This window comes from Lytechinus variegatus, chromosome 8, assembly GCF_018143015.1.
Source record: "Lytechinus variegatus isolate NC3 chromosome 8, Lvar_3.0, whole genome shotgun sequence".
Taxonomy (NCBI): Eukaryota; Metazoa; Echinodermata; class Echinoidea; order Temnopleuroida; family Toxopneustidae; genus Lytechinus; species Lytechinus variegatus.
This window is the reverse complement of record NC_054747.1, coordinates 4,689,671-4,709,317: the sequence shown is the minus strand read 5'-3', so window position 1 is coordinate 4,709,317 and position 19,647 is coordinate 4,689,671. Positions and strand designations below refer to the sequence as shown.

General features: G+C 35.3%; 1 protein-coding gene across 1 annotated transcript; it reads right to left on the bottom strand.

The window, feature by feature from the left end:
• Positions 1 to 4,850: 4,850 nt before the first annotated feature.
• On the bottom strand, positions 4,851 to 17,693 carry LOC121420697 (coactosin-like protein). The gene is made up of 4 exons (XM_041615357.1): positions 17,409 to 17,693; positions 10,401 to 10,483; positions 6,863 to 7,020; positions 4,851 to 5,102 (listed from the first exon to the last, which is right to left on the bottom strand). Exons 1-4 carry the CDS (start codon positions 17,486 to 17,488, stop codon positions 4,995 to 4,997), a joined length of 429 nt encoding a protein of 142 aa, XP_041471291.1. The 5' UTR covers positions 17,489 to 17,693; the 3' UTR covers positions 4,851 to 4,994.
• Between the last annotated feature and the right edge of the window lie 1,954 nt (positions 17,694 to 19,647).

Here is a 19,647-nt window from a genome sequence, read left to right as displayed (position 1 = left end):
ATAAGATCATCTTCAGGTCAAATACAAGATGGCCGCCAAATGCCATCTTGAAATATTGACTTTTGATCCCCTTACCCCAGAATGGCGAGTAATACCTCTGTTTAGTGGTTTTGGTTGTGTAGAATCTCTGTCTGCTATTTTGCAATAGAATCTCATCTTCAGGTCAAATCCAAGAAAGCCGTCCGATGATGGTATATTGAAAAATTGACTTCTGAACCCTTTGTCCCAGAATCATGAATAATATTTCTTTTCGTGAGTTATTTGGTGTGATTCCTTTTCTGTTAATGATTTTGCAATATTGGATTATTCTCAGATCAAAAAAGGGTGGCCGTTAATCGCCATATCAAAAAGAAAACTAGTTCCCGAGACAATTGAACCTTGAACATTTAAGTGTTCTCCCAAAAAAAACGTACACGCTGTCCTAAAGAGGGTTACTATTATGTGTAGGAGCTCATGTAAGGGAACTGTATTTTAGTAAGAATGATTCATTTCTTTCAATCTCTCCATTTTCAGTGGTCAAGTCAGGTCTCAGATGGTTAATATATTTCGTCATTAACCGCTCAACTTAGAATGAAACCATTTGAGGTTTGGGCTATGGCCTATTTTTATGTCCAGCCATACATTTCTATTGGAAGGACTTTAAAGTATTATTTTTTAATTAAAAAAGGTGATTTCTCGGTATTTTTCGGAAAATGTGTGACCTTATTACCTTACTTTATAATCATCATTGGACTTTTTGTCCTGACAAAAGCCTTTGACTTGGTCACCACGAGTGCACTTTCTAGCCTCCTGTAGAAGATAGGCTCCCGGAGACTGATCCATGGTCATATAATTCAATGAGCACCGTTTGCTACAACGCTGGAACATCTGGAAGCTTCCCTCAGTTCCTGTGAGCAGTGGCGTGAAGCAATTAGGCTGCGCCTGGCCCTGACACTCGGTGGGATCTTCTTCTGCATGCTTCCCCAGTATTCATTACGCGAATGCACTGAAGGCATCTACGTGTATATCCGTACCAGAGCAGATGGAAACTCTTCAACACGGACCGGCTACATGCCAAAACAATGGTCAGGATAGTACTCATTCGTGAGATGTTGTACGTGAGGTGTTGAATAGGTAGAAAGAAAATCGAACTACATGTAGCATAACGCTGAAAATTTCATCAAAATTTGATGTAAAATAAGAAAGTTATGACATTTTGAAGTTTCACTTATTTTTCACAAACAGTGATATGCACAACTCAGTGACGTGTAAATGAGAGAGTCAATGCTGTTTGTCACTTACTGTTTCTTTTGTTTCTTATTGCTTGAATTATACAGTATTTCATTTTTAACAGATTTGACAATAGGGTCCAACTTGACTGAATCATATAGTTTAAATCAACGCTAGTTCCACATGTTCATGGAGGAATCAATCATTGTTTCAGTTGACAATGAGGAGAAAATTAGAATGTTTCATATTTCATGTAATAGAATACAAAGGAAATAGTGAGTGGGTGACGTCATCAGTCTCCTCATTTGCATACCGACCAGGATGTGCGTATAACTGTTTCGTGAAATCAAGCAAAAACTTTAAAATTTCATAACTTTCTTATTTAACATCCGATGTTTATAAAGTGTTAGATATTTACTTTTTCCAGTTACGGCTACGGTCAATCATTAAAATAATTAGTATGCTATCATTTGCACCCGTTGCTGGTATGCTCCATTCTGTCATTTTCTTATCTGCTTTACAATTGTTGTTTTTTTTCTTTTATAGAACTTCTAACATGTTTTGTAAATTTTGAAACCAATTAGTAGCGATATCATTGTTATTATGACATGTGCTTTGTTTCGCTCTTTTATGTGACTTAAAGAGGCGAAATTAAGTCAAAATATAATGCGATATAATTTTCTTAAGAAATTTGATGGTCTTTCAAGTATCCCCCTAATATTCAATGTTGTGACGATGATTCGAGGATCAAGACTTTCAACCTCATTTTGCGAGTGATCGGTAGAAAATTTGCTTCAACCCCCCACCCACCCAAAAAAAAAAAAAAAATCTTTGGTAAATTATATTTTTTTTTTTACAAACCCATCCTTTTTCACGAATTCAAGTACATGTTTTGTATGCTAAAAGATAAAAATTAAGGAGGCGGTGGCACCTCATTTTGGAAAAGGGGGAGGGAGGCGATCCTTATCAATCCCCAATCAACAATGCTCAAAGAGTTTGTGTCAATTTTAAAATAATCAGTAGTTTAAATTTCCTATACTGCAAACCGGACTGAGCTTATAACCGTGATAATGCCACTAGAAATATTTGAGGCACCCCCCCCCTGCATCTTTAGGCTTGGCAAATTAAGACGTTAGACACACTTTTGTGTGCCAGTAACAGTACACTGTAAAAACCCCGGTGTTGATTTAACACCAGCCCGGAATCTATATCTGTCCACACCTGAGAAGTGTTAAACAACACCAGTTTGGTTTTGGTCTAACACAAGGGCCCCGTCTTACAAAGAGTTGCGATTGATCTGATCAATCGTAACTCTATGGAAGTCCATCAGTGTCATATTTTTTTTTTCTCCAGGAAATTGGCACAATGCCTTTTGTAAACAAAGAGATCGAAGCACAGCGAATTTTCAAGAAAACGTTGAATGCATGAATATACATCATAGCTAGAAAATATTTTGAAAAAACATGCATACTGTTGACGTTGCTGGCCTTCCATAGTTGTGATTGATCGGATCAATCGTAACTCTTTATAAAACGGGGGCTCAGGAACATAAAGGGTGAAGAATCGGTGGAAGAGAATGTAGGAGCGACTCTTTGTAAGACGGGGACCTGATTCAATATACAAAACCAATTACATCGGTTTGATTCCAAACTGGTGTTATTTCAATACTTCTCTGGTGTGGACAGATAAAGAGTCCGGGCTGGTGTTAAATCAACCCTGGAGTTTTTACAGTGTATCAGGGGAAGCCCTGGAACATTTTGATGTAGGGGATATAACCATTTGAGGTTAAAATTATTATTTCTAATTTATAAACGTACCAACTTCTCTTTTTATTAAGGCATAAAATTCATGTTTAGTTTGAACTTAAAGACTGGTCAACTGATACAGAAATAAATCAACTATACAGGAAACAGATAGCTTTACTAGTTTTATGAGAATTATTTTTTTTTATTGCTATACTAGTTTCACGATCGCAACCTTATCAATATCAATATGAAATATATTCATTCTGACTAAAATTCTACTTGCTTTAACCCTATCTAGGCGGGGGTATTTTGGGAGTTCATATGGCCGGGGGGGGGGCTCCCATGCCCCCCTCCCCCCTCTTGAGATCTCGGCCGTCGACCGCGCGATCGCGCCGAAAATTGGCACGCGGGTTGTCTGGGACATAATTTACAAAATTGTATAGTAATTTATTTCATGCGAATTGCTTTTAAGTGATTATGCTGATTTATGCGTAATTAGTATGCGAATCGTAATTTTTCCTCTAACTCCCTAAACCTCAAAATCTTCAAATTTTGGTATAGAAACTCTTTGCGGTGTTTTTAGCAAGTGTACATGAACAAAATTATGATATAAAATCATTTTCTTATGTATTATATTGTGGGTTTTTTGCAATTTCTTATGCATTTCTTTGCTTTTAATTGTTTTTTTTCAATGAAATTTGTTGGGAGCTCTTCTGAGATCATAAAAAACATAAAATTAATACATTTAGACCAGCAAAACTAAAAATATTCATACATTTATGATTTTGGGTTGAAAACACAATTTGCATTGACTTTGTACACAAAATCACGTTTTTAAGCAATCTTTGGTCTGACATGCGTAATTTCGGAACCACGTAACCGGGTGACGTAAATTGGTCTCAAAAGTTGCGCAAGATTTGAAAGTAAAAAGTCAGCGAGCGGCGCGGTCAAATAAATTCGTGCGGCGAAAATATTGCGCGAATCGTTGAGAGGGGGGGGGGGTCCGAGGCCCCCCCGGCCTGCACAGGGTTTGTTTCTCTTCTAGGGAGCGTTAATGCACAGTTACAGGGTGAATGTTGACAAAGTGATATAAACCAAAACGGGAATTTTGATGCCCCATAAACTGAATAACATGATGATATTACGATCATTATATAATTATTTTCAACGGGAGCGCAAATTATACAAAGATTTACACCATATAAAAGTTTACATTCGAAAAGTAATATAAACTAAACTAAACGAAGTCATCTTTTTAACATTTATATAAATCTATAACCAATCTATGACTGCATCAATACAATACCATTAAGAACTGCTATAATCACCGTACGAACAATTTTTTATCATTTCAAGAGATCTTCTCAAGAAGGCCGTAGGAAGTTCGCAGCTTGGTCGACGGTCTTGTTTATTGATTTTTGTAACGTCATACGAAAATCTCTGTTCGTATATGGCAGCCGTAAGAACATCGTAAGAATCACACATGATTTTGTAGGGTCGAGAGCCAATTCTAAAAGCCTTACATTCCCATCATGATCGCATGAACACCTTGAGTTACGGTGTTTAAAGGTGTTCGTAAATCGTAACACGTTCTTTGAATGAAAATTCGTACGGTGCTATAACGAACTATTCTTCTTTTAAGGCGTTCGTAAGGTATTCGTGAGGCGTAGCTACACACTTTCTGCAACTTTAAAATGAATTAAATTTAAAATATATTTTCTCATGAATGACTTGAGATTGCCATGAACTACACATAACACCATCTTGGGACGACAAAAACCGTCAGATGGCCGAAAGTATGACGAAAGAATAGCTGGATCGAGGCATTCTTATGAAAAACGTATTCTAAACCCATTATAGAGCCAAAATCGTTTCGTTTTAAAAAAGATCTATTCATTTTGGTGCGTTGTTCAACCTTTGCGACCGTAGCTTACGAGAAAAGGGAAAGTTAAGTTAAAAAGAAAAACATCCTAAATTTACTTAGAATAGAATTAAGAAGTAAAATGATGAACGATTAAGCCTATTTACGTAATATCAAATTTATTTTCCAGTCCCGTAGGCGGCTCCTGATGCCCGTTCAAGTATGTCTGCTATCTTGTCGTATGCCAACTCAGATTTCTCATCAGCAATAATCTCTTTGCCAAATTGCTGCATTAGGAACAAAATGGGAGATGAGGTGAGAGAGAGAGAGAGAGAGAGAGAGAGAGGGGGGTGATGTTGATGGAGGTTTGCAGTTTAGGAGAAAAAAGGTGAGAATATGTGAAATTGAGAGACGGGACATGTAAGAAGACAGGCATAAACAAAAAGAGAAGAAAAAAATAAAGAATATAATATATTTTGGTGTATTAATGCGAATTTCCCTAACAGACAAATACCATAATGAAACGGAACAATCAGAACAGCCCGAGAGTTATATTAATTAATTAATTTCTTAGTCGTTTGTCTTGCAAGCATGCAGGTGGGTTGAGACAAGAGGCCCCTTTAAATCTAGCGCCAAACAACATTCTGTGATAAATTATTCGACTGTATATTTAAAAACTTTAAATGCATACTAAACTGGGTTCCGAAAGAAATCTTACAAGGGAACAGCCAAAATTTCACTCAGTCAGAATAAACAATTACACAGGCTAGCTTCAATAATCTTTACTTAGCACATGTAAATGATCAAGAGATTGGTTATATCACAGAGAGCCTTAAAGACAATATTTTCTTCTTCTTTTTACGTTGAATAAGAATGTCTCAAATGTCTTAAATCATGAGGGCGCTTTTTCAAAATGGCCGCCAAATATTCAGAAAATCCTAATTTTCGTAGATAGGTTGTGACTTAAACATTCAATCGGGTGAATCAGGTGGTTCACTCTTGGTTTAGCCAATCCCAGCTCGTCATTTAACGTCTATTTTCTCTTTCCTTTCTCTCATATTTCGTTTCGTTCCAGCGGTTTGTTAATATTCAAAGTCAAAAATCTTAAAGGGGAAGTTCACCCTGAAGAGAACTTTGTTGTAAACATAGCAGAAAAAATAATAAAAAATATTGGTGAAGGTTTGAGGAAAATCCGTTAAAGAGTAAGAAAGTTATTAGAGTTCAAAGTTTTGGATTTTTGACGTCATAAACGAGCAGTTGCCCCATGTATTATGTAATATAAAATGCATGAAATTCAAATTTTGTATGGTTCCTGATGACTTAATTCTGTTTTCTATTCATGATCGGGTGTGAAATGATTTGTCTATTGATATACAAAAAGTACAGAGAAAACCTTTTTAAATTTTCTGAGATAATGACATTTCATTGATTTTTTTACCATTCGCTATGTAGGAATGCTGCTCGCATATGACGTCACAAATCAAATAACTGAAATTCTAATAACTTTTTAATTATTTGATGAATTTTTCTCAAACCTTCTGCAATATTTTTTATTATTTTTTCTGATATTTTTACCATAAACTTTTTGTCAGGGTAAACTTCCCCTTTAAGTCTGTTATTTTTAAGACTATTTTACAATTTATATTATTTTTATTATTCTGTTGTATTATAAGTACTCTGATTTTAGTCTGTGACCTGAAACACATACAAGACAATCATGGATACCTGGTTACTCTTATATCCCAAGATCTGTAAACTTTTAAAATTATGATGACAATTCCACAAATACCCCAACATGGTGAAAGTTTGACCCTAATTTACCTTTGACCTTAGTCTTATGACATACTTAATTACTCTTATGTCCAAGTTTCATGAACTAGGTCCATATACTTCTTAAGTTATGATGACATTTAAGAATCTTAACCTTGGTAACGATTTTCAAGTTGACGATGCCGCCGTCCGAAAAGCGGTGCCTATAATATCGCTCTGATATGCAGGCGAGAAAAAAAAATGATTAATAACAAGAAATGGTGCAACAGATACTTACAATCCAGACCTGTTTGACGATGGCTTTGTCTGTGCTAACTCTCGCCTTCTTTAGCGGAGAGATATTCGACCCAACCCACGTAATCATAGCAAACTTTGCCCGTCTACTCATTTCGTCACCAGTCTCAACTCTAACGTATCCATACACTGCTTCTTCATCTAAATAAGACAGAGATATTCGAATTAAAATTAAAACCATAAAAACTCAAATTCAAATTCATTTCCAACAGAAAAGATATGTTATGCAATTTTTTTTTTACATTCCTGTTAAGGTTATGATGAAATGAAATCACATATACAAAGATTAACAAATATCCATTCATGACGAATATTTTGGCAAACAATTGGCAGTACAAACCTTAAAAGACAAGTCCACCCCAACAATAAGTTGAATCGAATAAAAACAGAAAAAAATCCACCAAGCATAACACTGAAAATTTCATCATCAAAATCGGATGTGAAATTGGAAAGTTATGACATTTTTAAGTTTCGCTTAATTTCACAAAACAGTTATATTCACTTTCATGTCGGTATGCAAATGAGGAGACTGACGACATCACTCATTTACTATTTCTTTTGTATTGTATTATATGAAATATTCAAATTTTCTCCGTTGTCGTGTGAAACAACGATTAATTCTTCCTTGAACATGTGCAATAAGCATTGTATAATACTATATGGTCCAATTAAGCTGGTCCTTATTGTCAAATCTGTAAAAAAAAAAAATTGTATAATTCAAACGAAAAACAAAAGAATTTGTGAGTGGTAAACATAATCGACTGTCTAATTTGCATGTCACTGAGTTGTGCATATCACTGTTTTGTGAAAAATATGCGAAACTTTAAAATGACATAACTTTCTTATTTTACATCCGATTTTGATGAAATTTTCAGTATAATAATTGTTTGATTTTCTCTATTTATTCAAATTAACATTTTATTCTGAAGTGGACTTGACCTTTCAGGAGGTCCACAGTTATGTTTGTGCCCATCATGATCTGCGCATACTTTATGCTATGCGCATTGACGTCATGATTATTGATGTGATTAATAAGCTATAGGTTTCAGCTGATTTGCCTCATGACCCGCATTCTGACTGCTTATTCGATATTTCACGTTATATTTACCGGAAAAAAATCCATGGGCCCATTTTTTAATACCTCCACAATAAAGCTTTAGTTTGCAATGCTGCAAAATATGGAGGGTTGAGTGGCTTAGGATGTTTTCTCACATAGATACGAAGCCTTTAGCGTAATTTTTTCATTCAAAAATTTCCCCAACAAAAGTGCTAATAGGTTTGAAAATATATCATTGAACTCATACATTCCTCTGAAGCGTCGCAACTTTTGGTGATAGTGACATGGATTTTGAATAAAGTGCAGCTATTTCTAAAATTTGTTATAGAAATGTCAAATTTATTTAATAAATTATGTTTTCGTCATCTTTCAAACTTAAAAAAATGAAAATAAATGTGCTGCTAGCCTCAAAAGAGCAGAGGAATATTGGCATGAATGGATTAATCATCTTAAATATAGAAACCTGAAATATACTGTAAAATTTTACATGGATTTGGACTGAGTAATAAAGGTTAAAGCTCAACGTACTGATCTTGTGAAGTCTGAAAAAATAGCCTATTCTGTTCAATGCGAAAATCTCGTGAGCTACTTATTTGGTGAACTTCAACGCTCGATAGCAAAAATCAAGCTCTAGAACAGCAATACTGCAGAGCCCTATGCTAATAAGCAATTTAGCAAGATTTATACTATCCTCCTGGCGGAATTCACCTACCTGCAAAATCTCTTGAGTTGTGAGTCGTTCTTTTTCAAAGAACTTTACTACTCCATCTTCAATTAGAATTTAATATATTATTCATATCATTACTATTAGTATTATGTCTGAAACTATTTTTCCCGTACTTCTTAATCTGCTTTCTCCTTTTCCGAAGTTCTCACTAAATTTCTTCTCCATTCTATGCACAATTTTAAAGCTCAACATTGGGTTTAACATCTGCCTATGGGAGAGATACTCCATCATCACCGCAAACAAAAACAACAATTTAAACTCTCGAACTGAACTCATCTACCTGTAGACATAAGAAAAACTTCCTCATTGCTCTACGTGGATAGCCCCACCAGCCCCCCCCCCCCACCCCATACATATTGTAATGACCCCCTAATTATCGTGATTATGTAATAAACAATACACATGTACCCCTTCAGGAACCCCATTCAACAATACGTAATAGAAATACATGCTATGTTAACCCAATGTTATACTCTACTGCTTATTCTTATTTTAAGTGTGTCAGTCGCTGATGAGCCTTAGCGTGAAACAGTCTGTGCATGCAACTAGCTTAAAATAAATAATTTAAGTATATATACGTATATTTACAGTGCGCCCCACAAAAACGAAACCGAGATTTATCGATGATTTATCATAACTTAATCACAAATACAATAAAGAAATGACCTACCATTGTAAAGCTTAGAATCTCTTCTTTCATGTGATATTACTCAGATTATTCCGCATTGACGCATGGGTGAGCAAAAACAATTTGAATAAGGGATTTCAAAAAGTCACTTGGTGGGCCGTATCTGGGTTTAAAAAAGAAAACCACACATACCCAATACAGAGAATAGTCAAGGAATAACAAAGTTTTGGTTATTTGAAATAAGGCTTGAATTTCAATAATTTCATAAAATGAAGAGGTTTTACAGGCTAGCGTTCAAAGTCTCTCGACGCTCCGTTTTGTTGACGATCAACCATGCATTAACTCCTTTGTTACCGCGCGATAGCTTCTGTGGGAAACTGGGAAAAACACGCATTGTTTCGAGGATCATAACTTTTTGTACTTGTTTTCCATTTTTTGTGAATAAAAGAGCAGATATTGCAATGTTTAGTCATGGGACTATCTTTTTGAAATTTAGATACACCCCGCCAAATGAGTTTTTGGCATTCTTTCTTTGAATTGTTTTTGCTCACTCATGCGTGAATGATGAATAATCTAAGTAGTACCAGATGAAAGAGGAGATTCTAAGCTTTACGTTGGTAGGTCATATGTCTATTTTATTTATGATTAAGTTATGATAAATCGTCAATAAATCTCTGTTTCGTTTTTTTTTCTGGGGCGCACTGTATATATATATATATATATATATATATATATATATATATATATAGTCGTTCATTGATTGTAGCATATCTCTAAAGGGATTTAAGGGGAAAATGATATGACTAAAGTTGAAAAATTATCAACTTACACTTTGGTACAAATAAAATCACATATGATGTTAAAGACACAATTAACAGAACAATAAAAAGCAGTCTTGGTGTAAAAATAGATATTATTGTATAGGCCTATACAATAATATCTATTTTTACACCAAGACTGCCTGTTATTGTCAGTCACGCTCAATGTGGGCTATCCACCGTATTTTATTGTATATAATTATGCTTCGAGTTATTTCATATTTTTGCTGGAATATATAGGGTATAAGCCCAGCCAATGTTTCTGAATTAAACGCAGAATGGATTACATACCTCCAAATTGTGCATAGAAATCTTCGTAGTTAATACCACTTTCATATACGAATATCTGTTTGCCATCATACTTCAGGACCACCCTAAATGTTAGATTGAAGCAGGAGAATAAGAGAGAGAGAAGAAAAACAATGGTTACATTCGATGATGCTGGTGGTGATTATTAAGGTGATGATATAATAATAATAATAATAATAAAACAAACCCCTCAAAAAAGTTTGGAAATCTGACTTTGATCGATAATCGCTCCTCGGTTTTAATAATAATAATAATAATGATTAGACTTATATCGCGCCAAATCCACTCTGAAGAGTGCTCAAGGCGCCTTTTAGGAAATTAAAAAAGAAATTAAGAAGAATTGAACAGAAATGTTTGGAGGTAATTTTTGAAAGTATCAGAAGTCAAGCACTGTTTGATGTTATGAGGGAGGCTATTCCATAGCTTCGAGGATGAATAAACAAATGATCTTTCACCCCAGGTTTTGGAAACTTTGGGGTAACAAGAGAATTGGAAAGGAAGGAATGTATGGATCTTGAAGGGGTATAACTTTTGATCAGTGAAATAAGGTACTGGGGAGATGAGCCATGAACACAATGGAAAGTTAACAACAAAATCTTGAACATAACACGCCGTTTTACATGGAGCCAATGTAAGGATCTTAAAATAGGAGTAATGTGAGTGCGCCTGGTGGATAGAGAAACGATGCGAGCGGCAGCATTTTGAAGTTTCTGAACTTTGACTGTTTCTGGGGTAGATTAAACAAAAGGGAGTTTCCAAAATCGAGACGGGAGAAATTAAAGGGAAAGTTCACCCTGACAAAAAGTTTATTGTAAAAATAGCAGAAAAAATAATATATTGCCGACGATTCGAGAAAAATCCATCAAATAATTAAAAAGTTATTGGAATTTCAAGTATTTGATTTGTGACGTCATATGCGAGCAGCATAATTCCTACGTAGCGAATGGTAAAATATCAATGAAATGTCATTTTCTCAGAAAATTGAAAATGGTTTTCACTGTACCTTTTGTATATCAATAGACAAATCGTTTCACTCCCGATCATGAAAAGACAAAATTAAGTCATCAGGAACCATACAAAATTTGAAATTCATACATTTTATATTCCAACACATAGGGCAGCTGCTCGTTTATGACGTCACAAATCTAAAATTTTGAACTCTAATAACTTTCTTACTCTTTAACGGATTTTTTCTCAAACCTTCAGCAATATTTTTTACTAGTTTGTCTGCTATTTTTACAACAAAGTTTTCTTCAGGGTGAACTTCCCCTTTAAAGCGTGAACCAATTTTTCTGTGGCCGGTCGAGACAAGTATTTCCTAATAAAACCAATATTTCGCAATTGGTAGCGAACTGATCTACAAATAAAAGAAATGTGATTCGACATTGTCATGTGAGAATCATAAACTATACCGAGATTGCGACAAGAAGTTGACAAATTTACAGCGAGGCCAGAAAATGAGATGGAGTCGATGTGGATTTTACTAAGCTGTACTTTGGAGCCAAAAAAGAAGAAATTCACATTTGGCTGGATTCAACCTAAGGGAGTGAGAAGTCAGCCAATCGTGAACATCAACCATGCAACATTCAAGACGATGGATGGAACTTTCTGAAGCTAGTTGATCCGAATTAAAGGAAATCATGAGTTGGATGTAGTCTGCATAAATATGGTATTTTATATTGTGTTTCAACATAACTTGTCGCAAGCCAGATAAATAAATCGAAAAGAGAGTTGGCCCGCCCACAGAACCCTGTGGTACTCCACAAGAGAGAGGCAGAACATCAGATTTACAACCGTTGATACAAACAATCTGAGAGTGGAATGAGAGATAAGACTCAAACCATAAGCCTCACCCTTAACACCCATTGAACTAAGTGTATTAAAAAGGATAGTGTGATTTACCGTATCGAAGGCAGAGAACAAGTCTAACAGCAAAAGAGCTGTTAGACTTATATATTAATACATTAATATTTAGTAAATATTAATGTGTCACGATTGATACCAATTACAAATTCATTTAATTTTCTTGATAATGATATCCCACACGATATGATTATGGTTCAAATGGAGGTGCAGTGCCTTAAAATGTGGGGCAAGGTCAAAATTCAAAAGTTGCAAAATGACACAATATCTAAAGTCACTGTTCCTTTTTTCCCCCGTGGTTATGAGTGATTTTAGCGGTTTCTTTTGTTTTTAGGCACCTTAATATCAACATCTACAGTGGAGATCTGTGAGATAACATGGTTTGAGTCGTGGTTTCAAATACCCATTCATGTTTGTTTGTTATGTATATGTTTGCTTGTGCAGAGGTATGTTTGATTCCATGGTAATGTTGATGTTAAGGTGCATGAAAACAATTAAAAGGAACCGCTGAGAAACTCACTCATCACCACGGAAAAATACAAAAACAGTGACTTTCAATATTGTTTGATTTGCAACTTTTGAATTTTTTACCTTGCCTTTCAAGGCAATGCACCTCGGCTTATTTCGAAAGGGTGGGTGCTGTCGCGTTAGGGTGCGTCAACGCGAACGCGAAGATTCGTCCAAAGCCCCCCCCCCCCGTTTTGGCCGAAAGGGTGCGTTGGGAGCGCCACGTCGCGTCGCGCTCACTGGAACGTGCCCTTTCGTCCAAAGCCCCCCCCCCCCCCGGTTTGGACGAAAGGGTGTGTTTAATGATAATGAATAAATAAATACAAATATTTATAAGAAAGCTGAACAAACAAAAAAGACGAGTGATATGTGAAATTTGCATAGGAACATAAATCATCATATGGCACAAACATTCTTTTTAAGGTAAAAAAAAACAATGACGGCATGCTGCATGAGGATTTTTCGGTGGAAATGTTTTATGGTGTAATATTGATACATGAAAAAATTATGACTGATTTCAAGATCCTTTCAAATAAAAAAAGGAAATTTACCTTCAATTTTATACTTTGCAGGTGTGTATTTATTACAAAGGAAAACATTCGTATACCTGGAGATATTTGGTGTCCCCCAAATTATAAAACTTACGGCAGATGTGTCCTGGAAGGGCAAGGCCAAAATTGATGTCGGGTCAGCATTCACAACGTTTAACTCTTCAGACCCTACCTTACTATATTTTACACTTGAGACCCTGCCTCAGTATATTTTGTGAGATGTATCTGTTGTGTATGTGTGCGTGTTGTATGTATAATAATAATAATATGTGCGTGTTGTTTGTATAATAATAATAATAATAATAATACTTATAATAATAAAAATAATAACAATAATAATAATAATACTTATAATAATGATAATAATAATAATTTTCACCCCAAAGAGTGAATTTATGGAAATGAATTTGAGTGAAAAATTGGCACCAAGTGGCTTATTGCAAGGGTGGGTATCTGATTTTATTATCACTATTATTATTATTATTATCATTATTCTTAGTTGAACTTTTCTTTCTTTTCCTCAAATTGTCAATGCTTTAAATGATTAAAAATCCACTATTTTACGTGCAAATTGGCAATGTTTGACAAAATACCTTATATTCAGCTTTCTTATAAATATTTGTATTTATTTATTTATTATTATTAAACACACCCTTTCGTCCAAACCGGGGGGGGGGGGGCTTTGGACGAAAGGGCGCGTTCCAGTGAACGCGACGCGACGTGGCGCTCCCAACGTACCCTTTCGGCCAAACCGGGGGGGCTTTGGACGAATCTTCGCGTTCGCGTGGACGCACCCTAAAGCGACAGCACCCACCCTTTCGACATAAGCCATGCACCTCCATGTGAATTGTAATCATATCATTTAGCATATCGAAACTGAAGTGGCTACCCTGCGTAAATATACCTATATTATTATCATTATTGTTATTATTATTATCATTATTATTGTATCATTTTAAAGAATATTGAATGATCTTTAGAATCTTATGAAAGATGCATTGTGTGAAATTAGCAGTTGGGATAAATTAATGGCCAAACTCATATTTCCAAACTTTTTTGAGGAGAATATATTGAGATAGCAATAATAACAACGATAATACATTTACCATAGATAACACTAATAACAACAACAGTATATAGTAGTATTAATAACGATAATAATAGTACTGCTATTAACAATATTGATAACAACAACAACCAGTAGCGGACCGTGACCCGGAGGAGACAAAGCATTGGGGGGCACTGCATTGTCTGTGAACAATGCTGTGCCCCCCCCCCCCAATGCTTTGTCTCCTCCGGGTCACGGTCCGCTACTGACAACAACAATTAAAAAAATAATACCTGGATTTTGATTCGTCATATGGACGAATTAGGTGGTCTGTCAATATTTCCATGGAGTTAGGTAATATGAAATTGATATCAATTTGATATTTAAATTGTCTAATTTTTTCTCCTCTTCACATTACCAAATCTCTTCTATTTCGTTGTGATTGATGTTTTCAAATACTGGCCTACCTGTGAATGTAAACGTGGTGGTTTGGTTTCGGTCTGAATACGAAAGCAAATGCTTTTATTTTCTGGTTGCGCGTTGGAGAATTCGCACCTTGAATTGTACCTGCACCCCCCCCCCCCGCCCCCTCTCTCATACATTTGCCTCTCTGTTCTCCCTCACAATCACAATTATTGTAACCATATTATTATTTTTTATCATTACTATTATCATTTATTCTAATTTGTGTCACTCTTTCGTTATTACCTTCGATATTTTGTATAGCCTCCTTTTAAACTGTCTTCCGTCTCTCCTTTATACTATATTTTTGTAATATATGTATTAAAGTTACAGGGGCTTGCCTCCAATACAAGCTTTGCTTTTCTTGGCAAGCCCCTCCGTTCTGTTTTATATAGTTTTTAGTCAAAGCTACTTTAGCTTGCATTAGTTGTCATTGTTTATACATTCTAATTCTTATGCATTATTCCGATTGATGTTGTACTTTAAATTTGTTTGATTGTTTGCTTTTGTTGTGCTTTGTGAACGGAAAATGAATAATCTAAATCTGAATTTCGAGCAATTTTAAGTGTTAAGTCAAGTCCAACCCGATGAAACCTTGGTTTTGAAGAAAAGACACACAAAATACAATAAAAACAGTGAAAAGATTTCATCTTTATGTTAATCGGAAAGAAAAGAAGAATGTATACACAGAGAAATTGAAGTTGCATTTGATCACACAAAAACCAACAAATATTCATTTCGTTTTATTTCGTGTACTATTACATGACATAGACATTTCTTTATACATTTCTCTCGTGAAGTAAAGCAACGGCTGATGTTAACGGTCGCTGATAATGGAGGTTTGGAGTATTAGGGAGTGAGGTTGAAACGGGAGGGGGCGGGGTATGATTCCTTAATCATCTAGGAACACAGAAATTACCATCAACACATTAGCTGTGAATATGGTTGAGGCCCTTTAATGGTATCAATAGATAATCATGAATTACAAATTAAATTATGAGTGCGAGACACCGTCGAATCCCTCACATGTAGATTTATTTAGATTTAGAGTTAGATTTATTTATTTCCGTTCAACATTTTTTTTCAAAATACAATGAAACTAACAATACATACTCAATATAATAGATAATAAAGACAAATCAATGAAATTTCGTCACAAATATTGAATATAAATTAAACAAAAGTACAATTTGTTGCAGTAATTTTATCAATGAAAACAAACAATAAATGAACGGAGGGACTTGCCAAGAAAAGCAAAAGCTTGTAGAGAAGGCAAGACCCTAAACTTAGTTTCAATACTAATTATAACCAAACTATATATACAACCATCTCTGTTAATAGCTCCATGTATACAACTATAATTATACAAACATTGAGACGGACGCAGAAGAAAAACTTAAAGCAAGTAATCCACAAATATAAAAATAAAACGAATAAGCGACAAAAAAATAAGAGGAAGTAGTTCAAATAATAATGATCACAGTGTAACACACAAAAAAACTGCTTACAAAATTATAATAGGGAGGGTAAAGTGACAAAGGAAAGAAAGAGGGAGATAAGAGAGGTGCAAATAAAAATTGCAAATGAAAAGAGGAACATGGCAGGTGCACAGGTCGTAATGTATTGTATCATGTTGTAGTGTTGTTGTTTTTTTTTTATAAGTAAAGTTTGACAAATTTATTGCTAGTTAAAGGTTAAGTTATTATGTAGTTTTAGTTTAGGTTATGTGTTAGCTAGACTTGTTGGTGTGGAGTATTGACAGATGAGAATCTTTTTAAGTTTGCGTTTAAGAATATTAAGGTTCAATAGATTCGGGGGGGGGGAAGATCCTATCAATGTAACCAACTTTTCACAGGGTAAGTAAATCGTAATTTGAATTATGATTGCAGTGAAACATAGGGTTAATGACGACTTTTTACCAAACCTAACTAGAATTACGAACGCTAATCAAAATTACGAATTCAAATTCTACTCCGGAGGTGATTTAAAAGCCACTTGAATTTCGGTACGACTTTTCCGTGTGAAAGGTCGATCCGATGATTCTAAAGACGAGTTGGAACTATCATTACAATGATGATTCAAGATTCACGTGGGAAAAGGCCGTGAGATTTTGGGTGGCGGCATTTTGCACTGAGTCTCCGTAAATAGCGTTGAATAACAATGCATTCTACTTGTGTTATTACATTTATGGGCGTTATCACATGTGTGGATAAGTTGTTACATAATTTGTGGGAGCTATTGCATTTGTGGGTGTAACACCCCCCCCCCCCTGACCCCCATGAAAAGCAATTCTGCATACGGCCATTGGCCCTAAATCTGTAAATATATGCATATCTTCAGCCAAAGTATAATCACAAGTTTTAATAATATCCACTGATATCACACCGTTTGCACCAATAAAACTAATAAATTCGAACATTGGAGAAACTATTAGAACGCCTCTCGTCGTCTCAAACCGATCGAGGACACGCCCACTCAGTCACACAAAGGCGAGGTGCAGAGTTCCACACGCAGTATTTGTGAAAACAGAAAATTGACTCACTAAATATAATCTCTTACCAATTCTCTGGGGTTTCGTCATTCCTGACGTTCTCGTATCCATCTCGAACTGCTCCTTCGTCGATAAAAACAGAACTCATCTTGAATCTTCCTCTCAATGAGCTGCAAAAAGTCTGGTATGGTATGGATATTATCCGACCCCGGGATCCGACCTAACAGATCACAAACTACTCTAGAATGAGCTCGAGGCAATGTGCGAAAGGTTTAAACTTTATCGGTTGCATATAATGCTTAATGCTTCGTTAGATCAGTAAAGCAGACATTCAAAGGCTGATCATCCTCGCAACCATTTCAATGGTTTTTAGCAGCTAGCAATCAGTACACGATTCGGTAAAAAAGATTATTTCAAAATAAATGTCAAGTCAACAACCTTAGGTCAAAGTGGATTTGCATGGATCGAGCACCCCCCCCCCCCCCTATCAAAACAGTCTGGTGCTTGCGCAGTAAACAAAAAAAAAACCCGCTGTTTATTCACAAGAATAAAGATAATAATGAGGGGACTGGTGAAATCACTCTTTGAATTACTATTTAGTATGAAATATGAAATATCACATACTCATTGTAATGTGAAATCAATTTTCATTCATCCCTGAACGTATTATGGTAATTGTTTTATCACTTTATGGTTCAGTCAAGTTGGTCCTTAATGTCAAATCTGTGAAAAAATGAAATATTATATAATTCAAACAGTGAAAAAAATAAAGTGAGTGAGGGGTATCATCGACTTTTTTTCATTTGCATGTCATTGAGTTGTGCATATAATGTTTAACTTCAAAATGTTATAACTTTCTTATTTTACATCAGTGGCGTACCTAGGATTTTCCCGCTGAGGGGATGAATGAAATACATGAGGAAAGAAAGAAACACGAATGTGATATGAGTAGAGAGCAACATTAAAAGTATGATGGAAGCAGAGGGCAAATGAATGACAGAAACGAAAATAAAATGAGAAAAGTTGTTATAGTTGGAAATTCACAGATAAGTGGGATTGATCCGGATAAGTTTTCCCAAAATTTTAAGTTACATAAAGTAATTCAATATACTGTACAATGGATGATGTTGAGTCTTGGTTGAAATCTAGTGGGGCAATGACGTTGAACGGTCTAGTGCACTTGATTGTGCTTGTAAAATGAACAACCTCACTGGTCAGATCAAAGTGTCCTTCAAATCAATTAAGAGATGATAACCAATGGTATCAGCAGCGTGCATGTTGATGGCTGATGCATTATGTGACAGAAGAGTTAAAACTGTTCATCACAGAAACCTGCTCTACCGTGGAACAATTAACACTCATCTGTATAGTGATGATCGTTATCACTTTAGCAAAAATGGATGGGGAATTGAAATGAGCTCTTCAAGAAATAATAAACGATAGACTTCTTGTTTAAGGTGTATCTGAGGAACGAAACGTGAATGCACCTTATGACTGAAAGAAAAAAATATTCAAATTTGTTATTGGAATGTAAATGGATACACAAGAGATGGGACGGGGTTAAATCTTCCTCAAAACTAGAAGAAGATTTTGTCAATGTTTTTAATTTGTATGATATTGTTTTGTCTGGCAGAAATAAAAATAGGGCCGAAGGAAAATATGTCTTTACAAGGATATGTCAAAAATGCTAAAGCTGACTCGGGGGGCTTGGCCTTGTACATCAAAGAATCTATTAAGCACCAGGTTACAATTATCAATAATACCTCAAGCGAATTTTGTTGGATAAAGATAGGTAATAGTATCCATGACTCATTTCAGGAGCAGTATCTGTTTTGTTTACTTAAGCCCAGAAAGCTCAACCTTTTCGTCAAAAGTAGATTTAATCGATGCTATCATGAAAGATATCGTAACTTATAAGAACCGAGGTAAATGTATGATAATGGGTGATCTAAACGCTCATACTAATACCTTGCCAGACGAAATTGAATACGATTCAGAACGTGATGGTATGGGTATTACCAGTGCCTTTCACGTTCGACTGTTCAGATATCTATACAAGGGTAAATCGAGACAAGGCCCGTGAACAAAAGAGGCAAGACGTGATTGAACTTTATGAAGCATGTGATCTAAGAATAGTAAATGGACGTAAACTTGACTGGGAAATTTACTTGCTATGAGGCGAATGCCAGAATTCCCTCTGTATTAGATTATGCTCTTGTTGAAAATGGTGCTTTGGATGACATATTATACTTCTATGTTGATGATCTCAATATATTTTCTGATCATTGCCCAATTGTCTTATCTTTA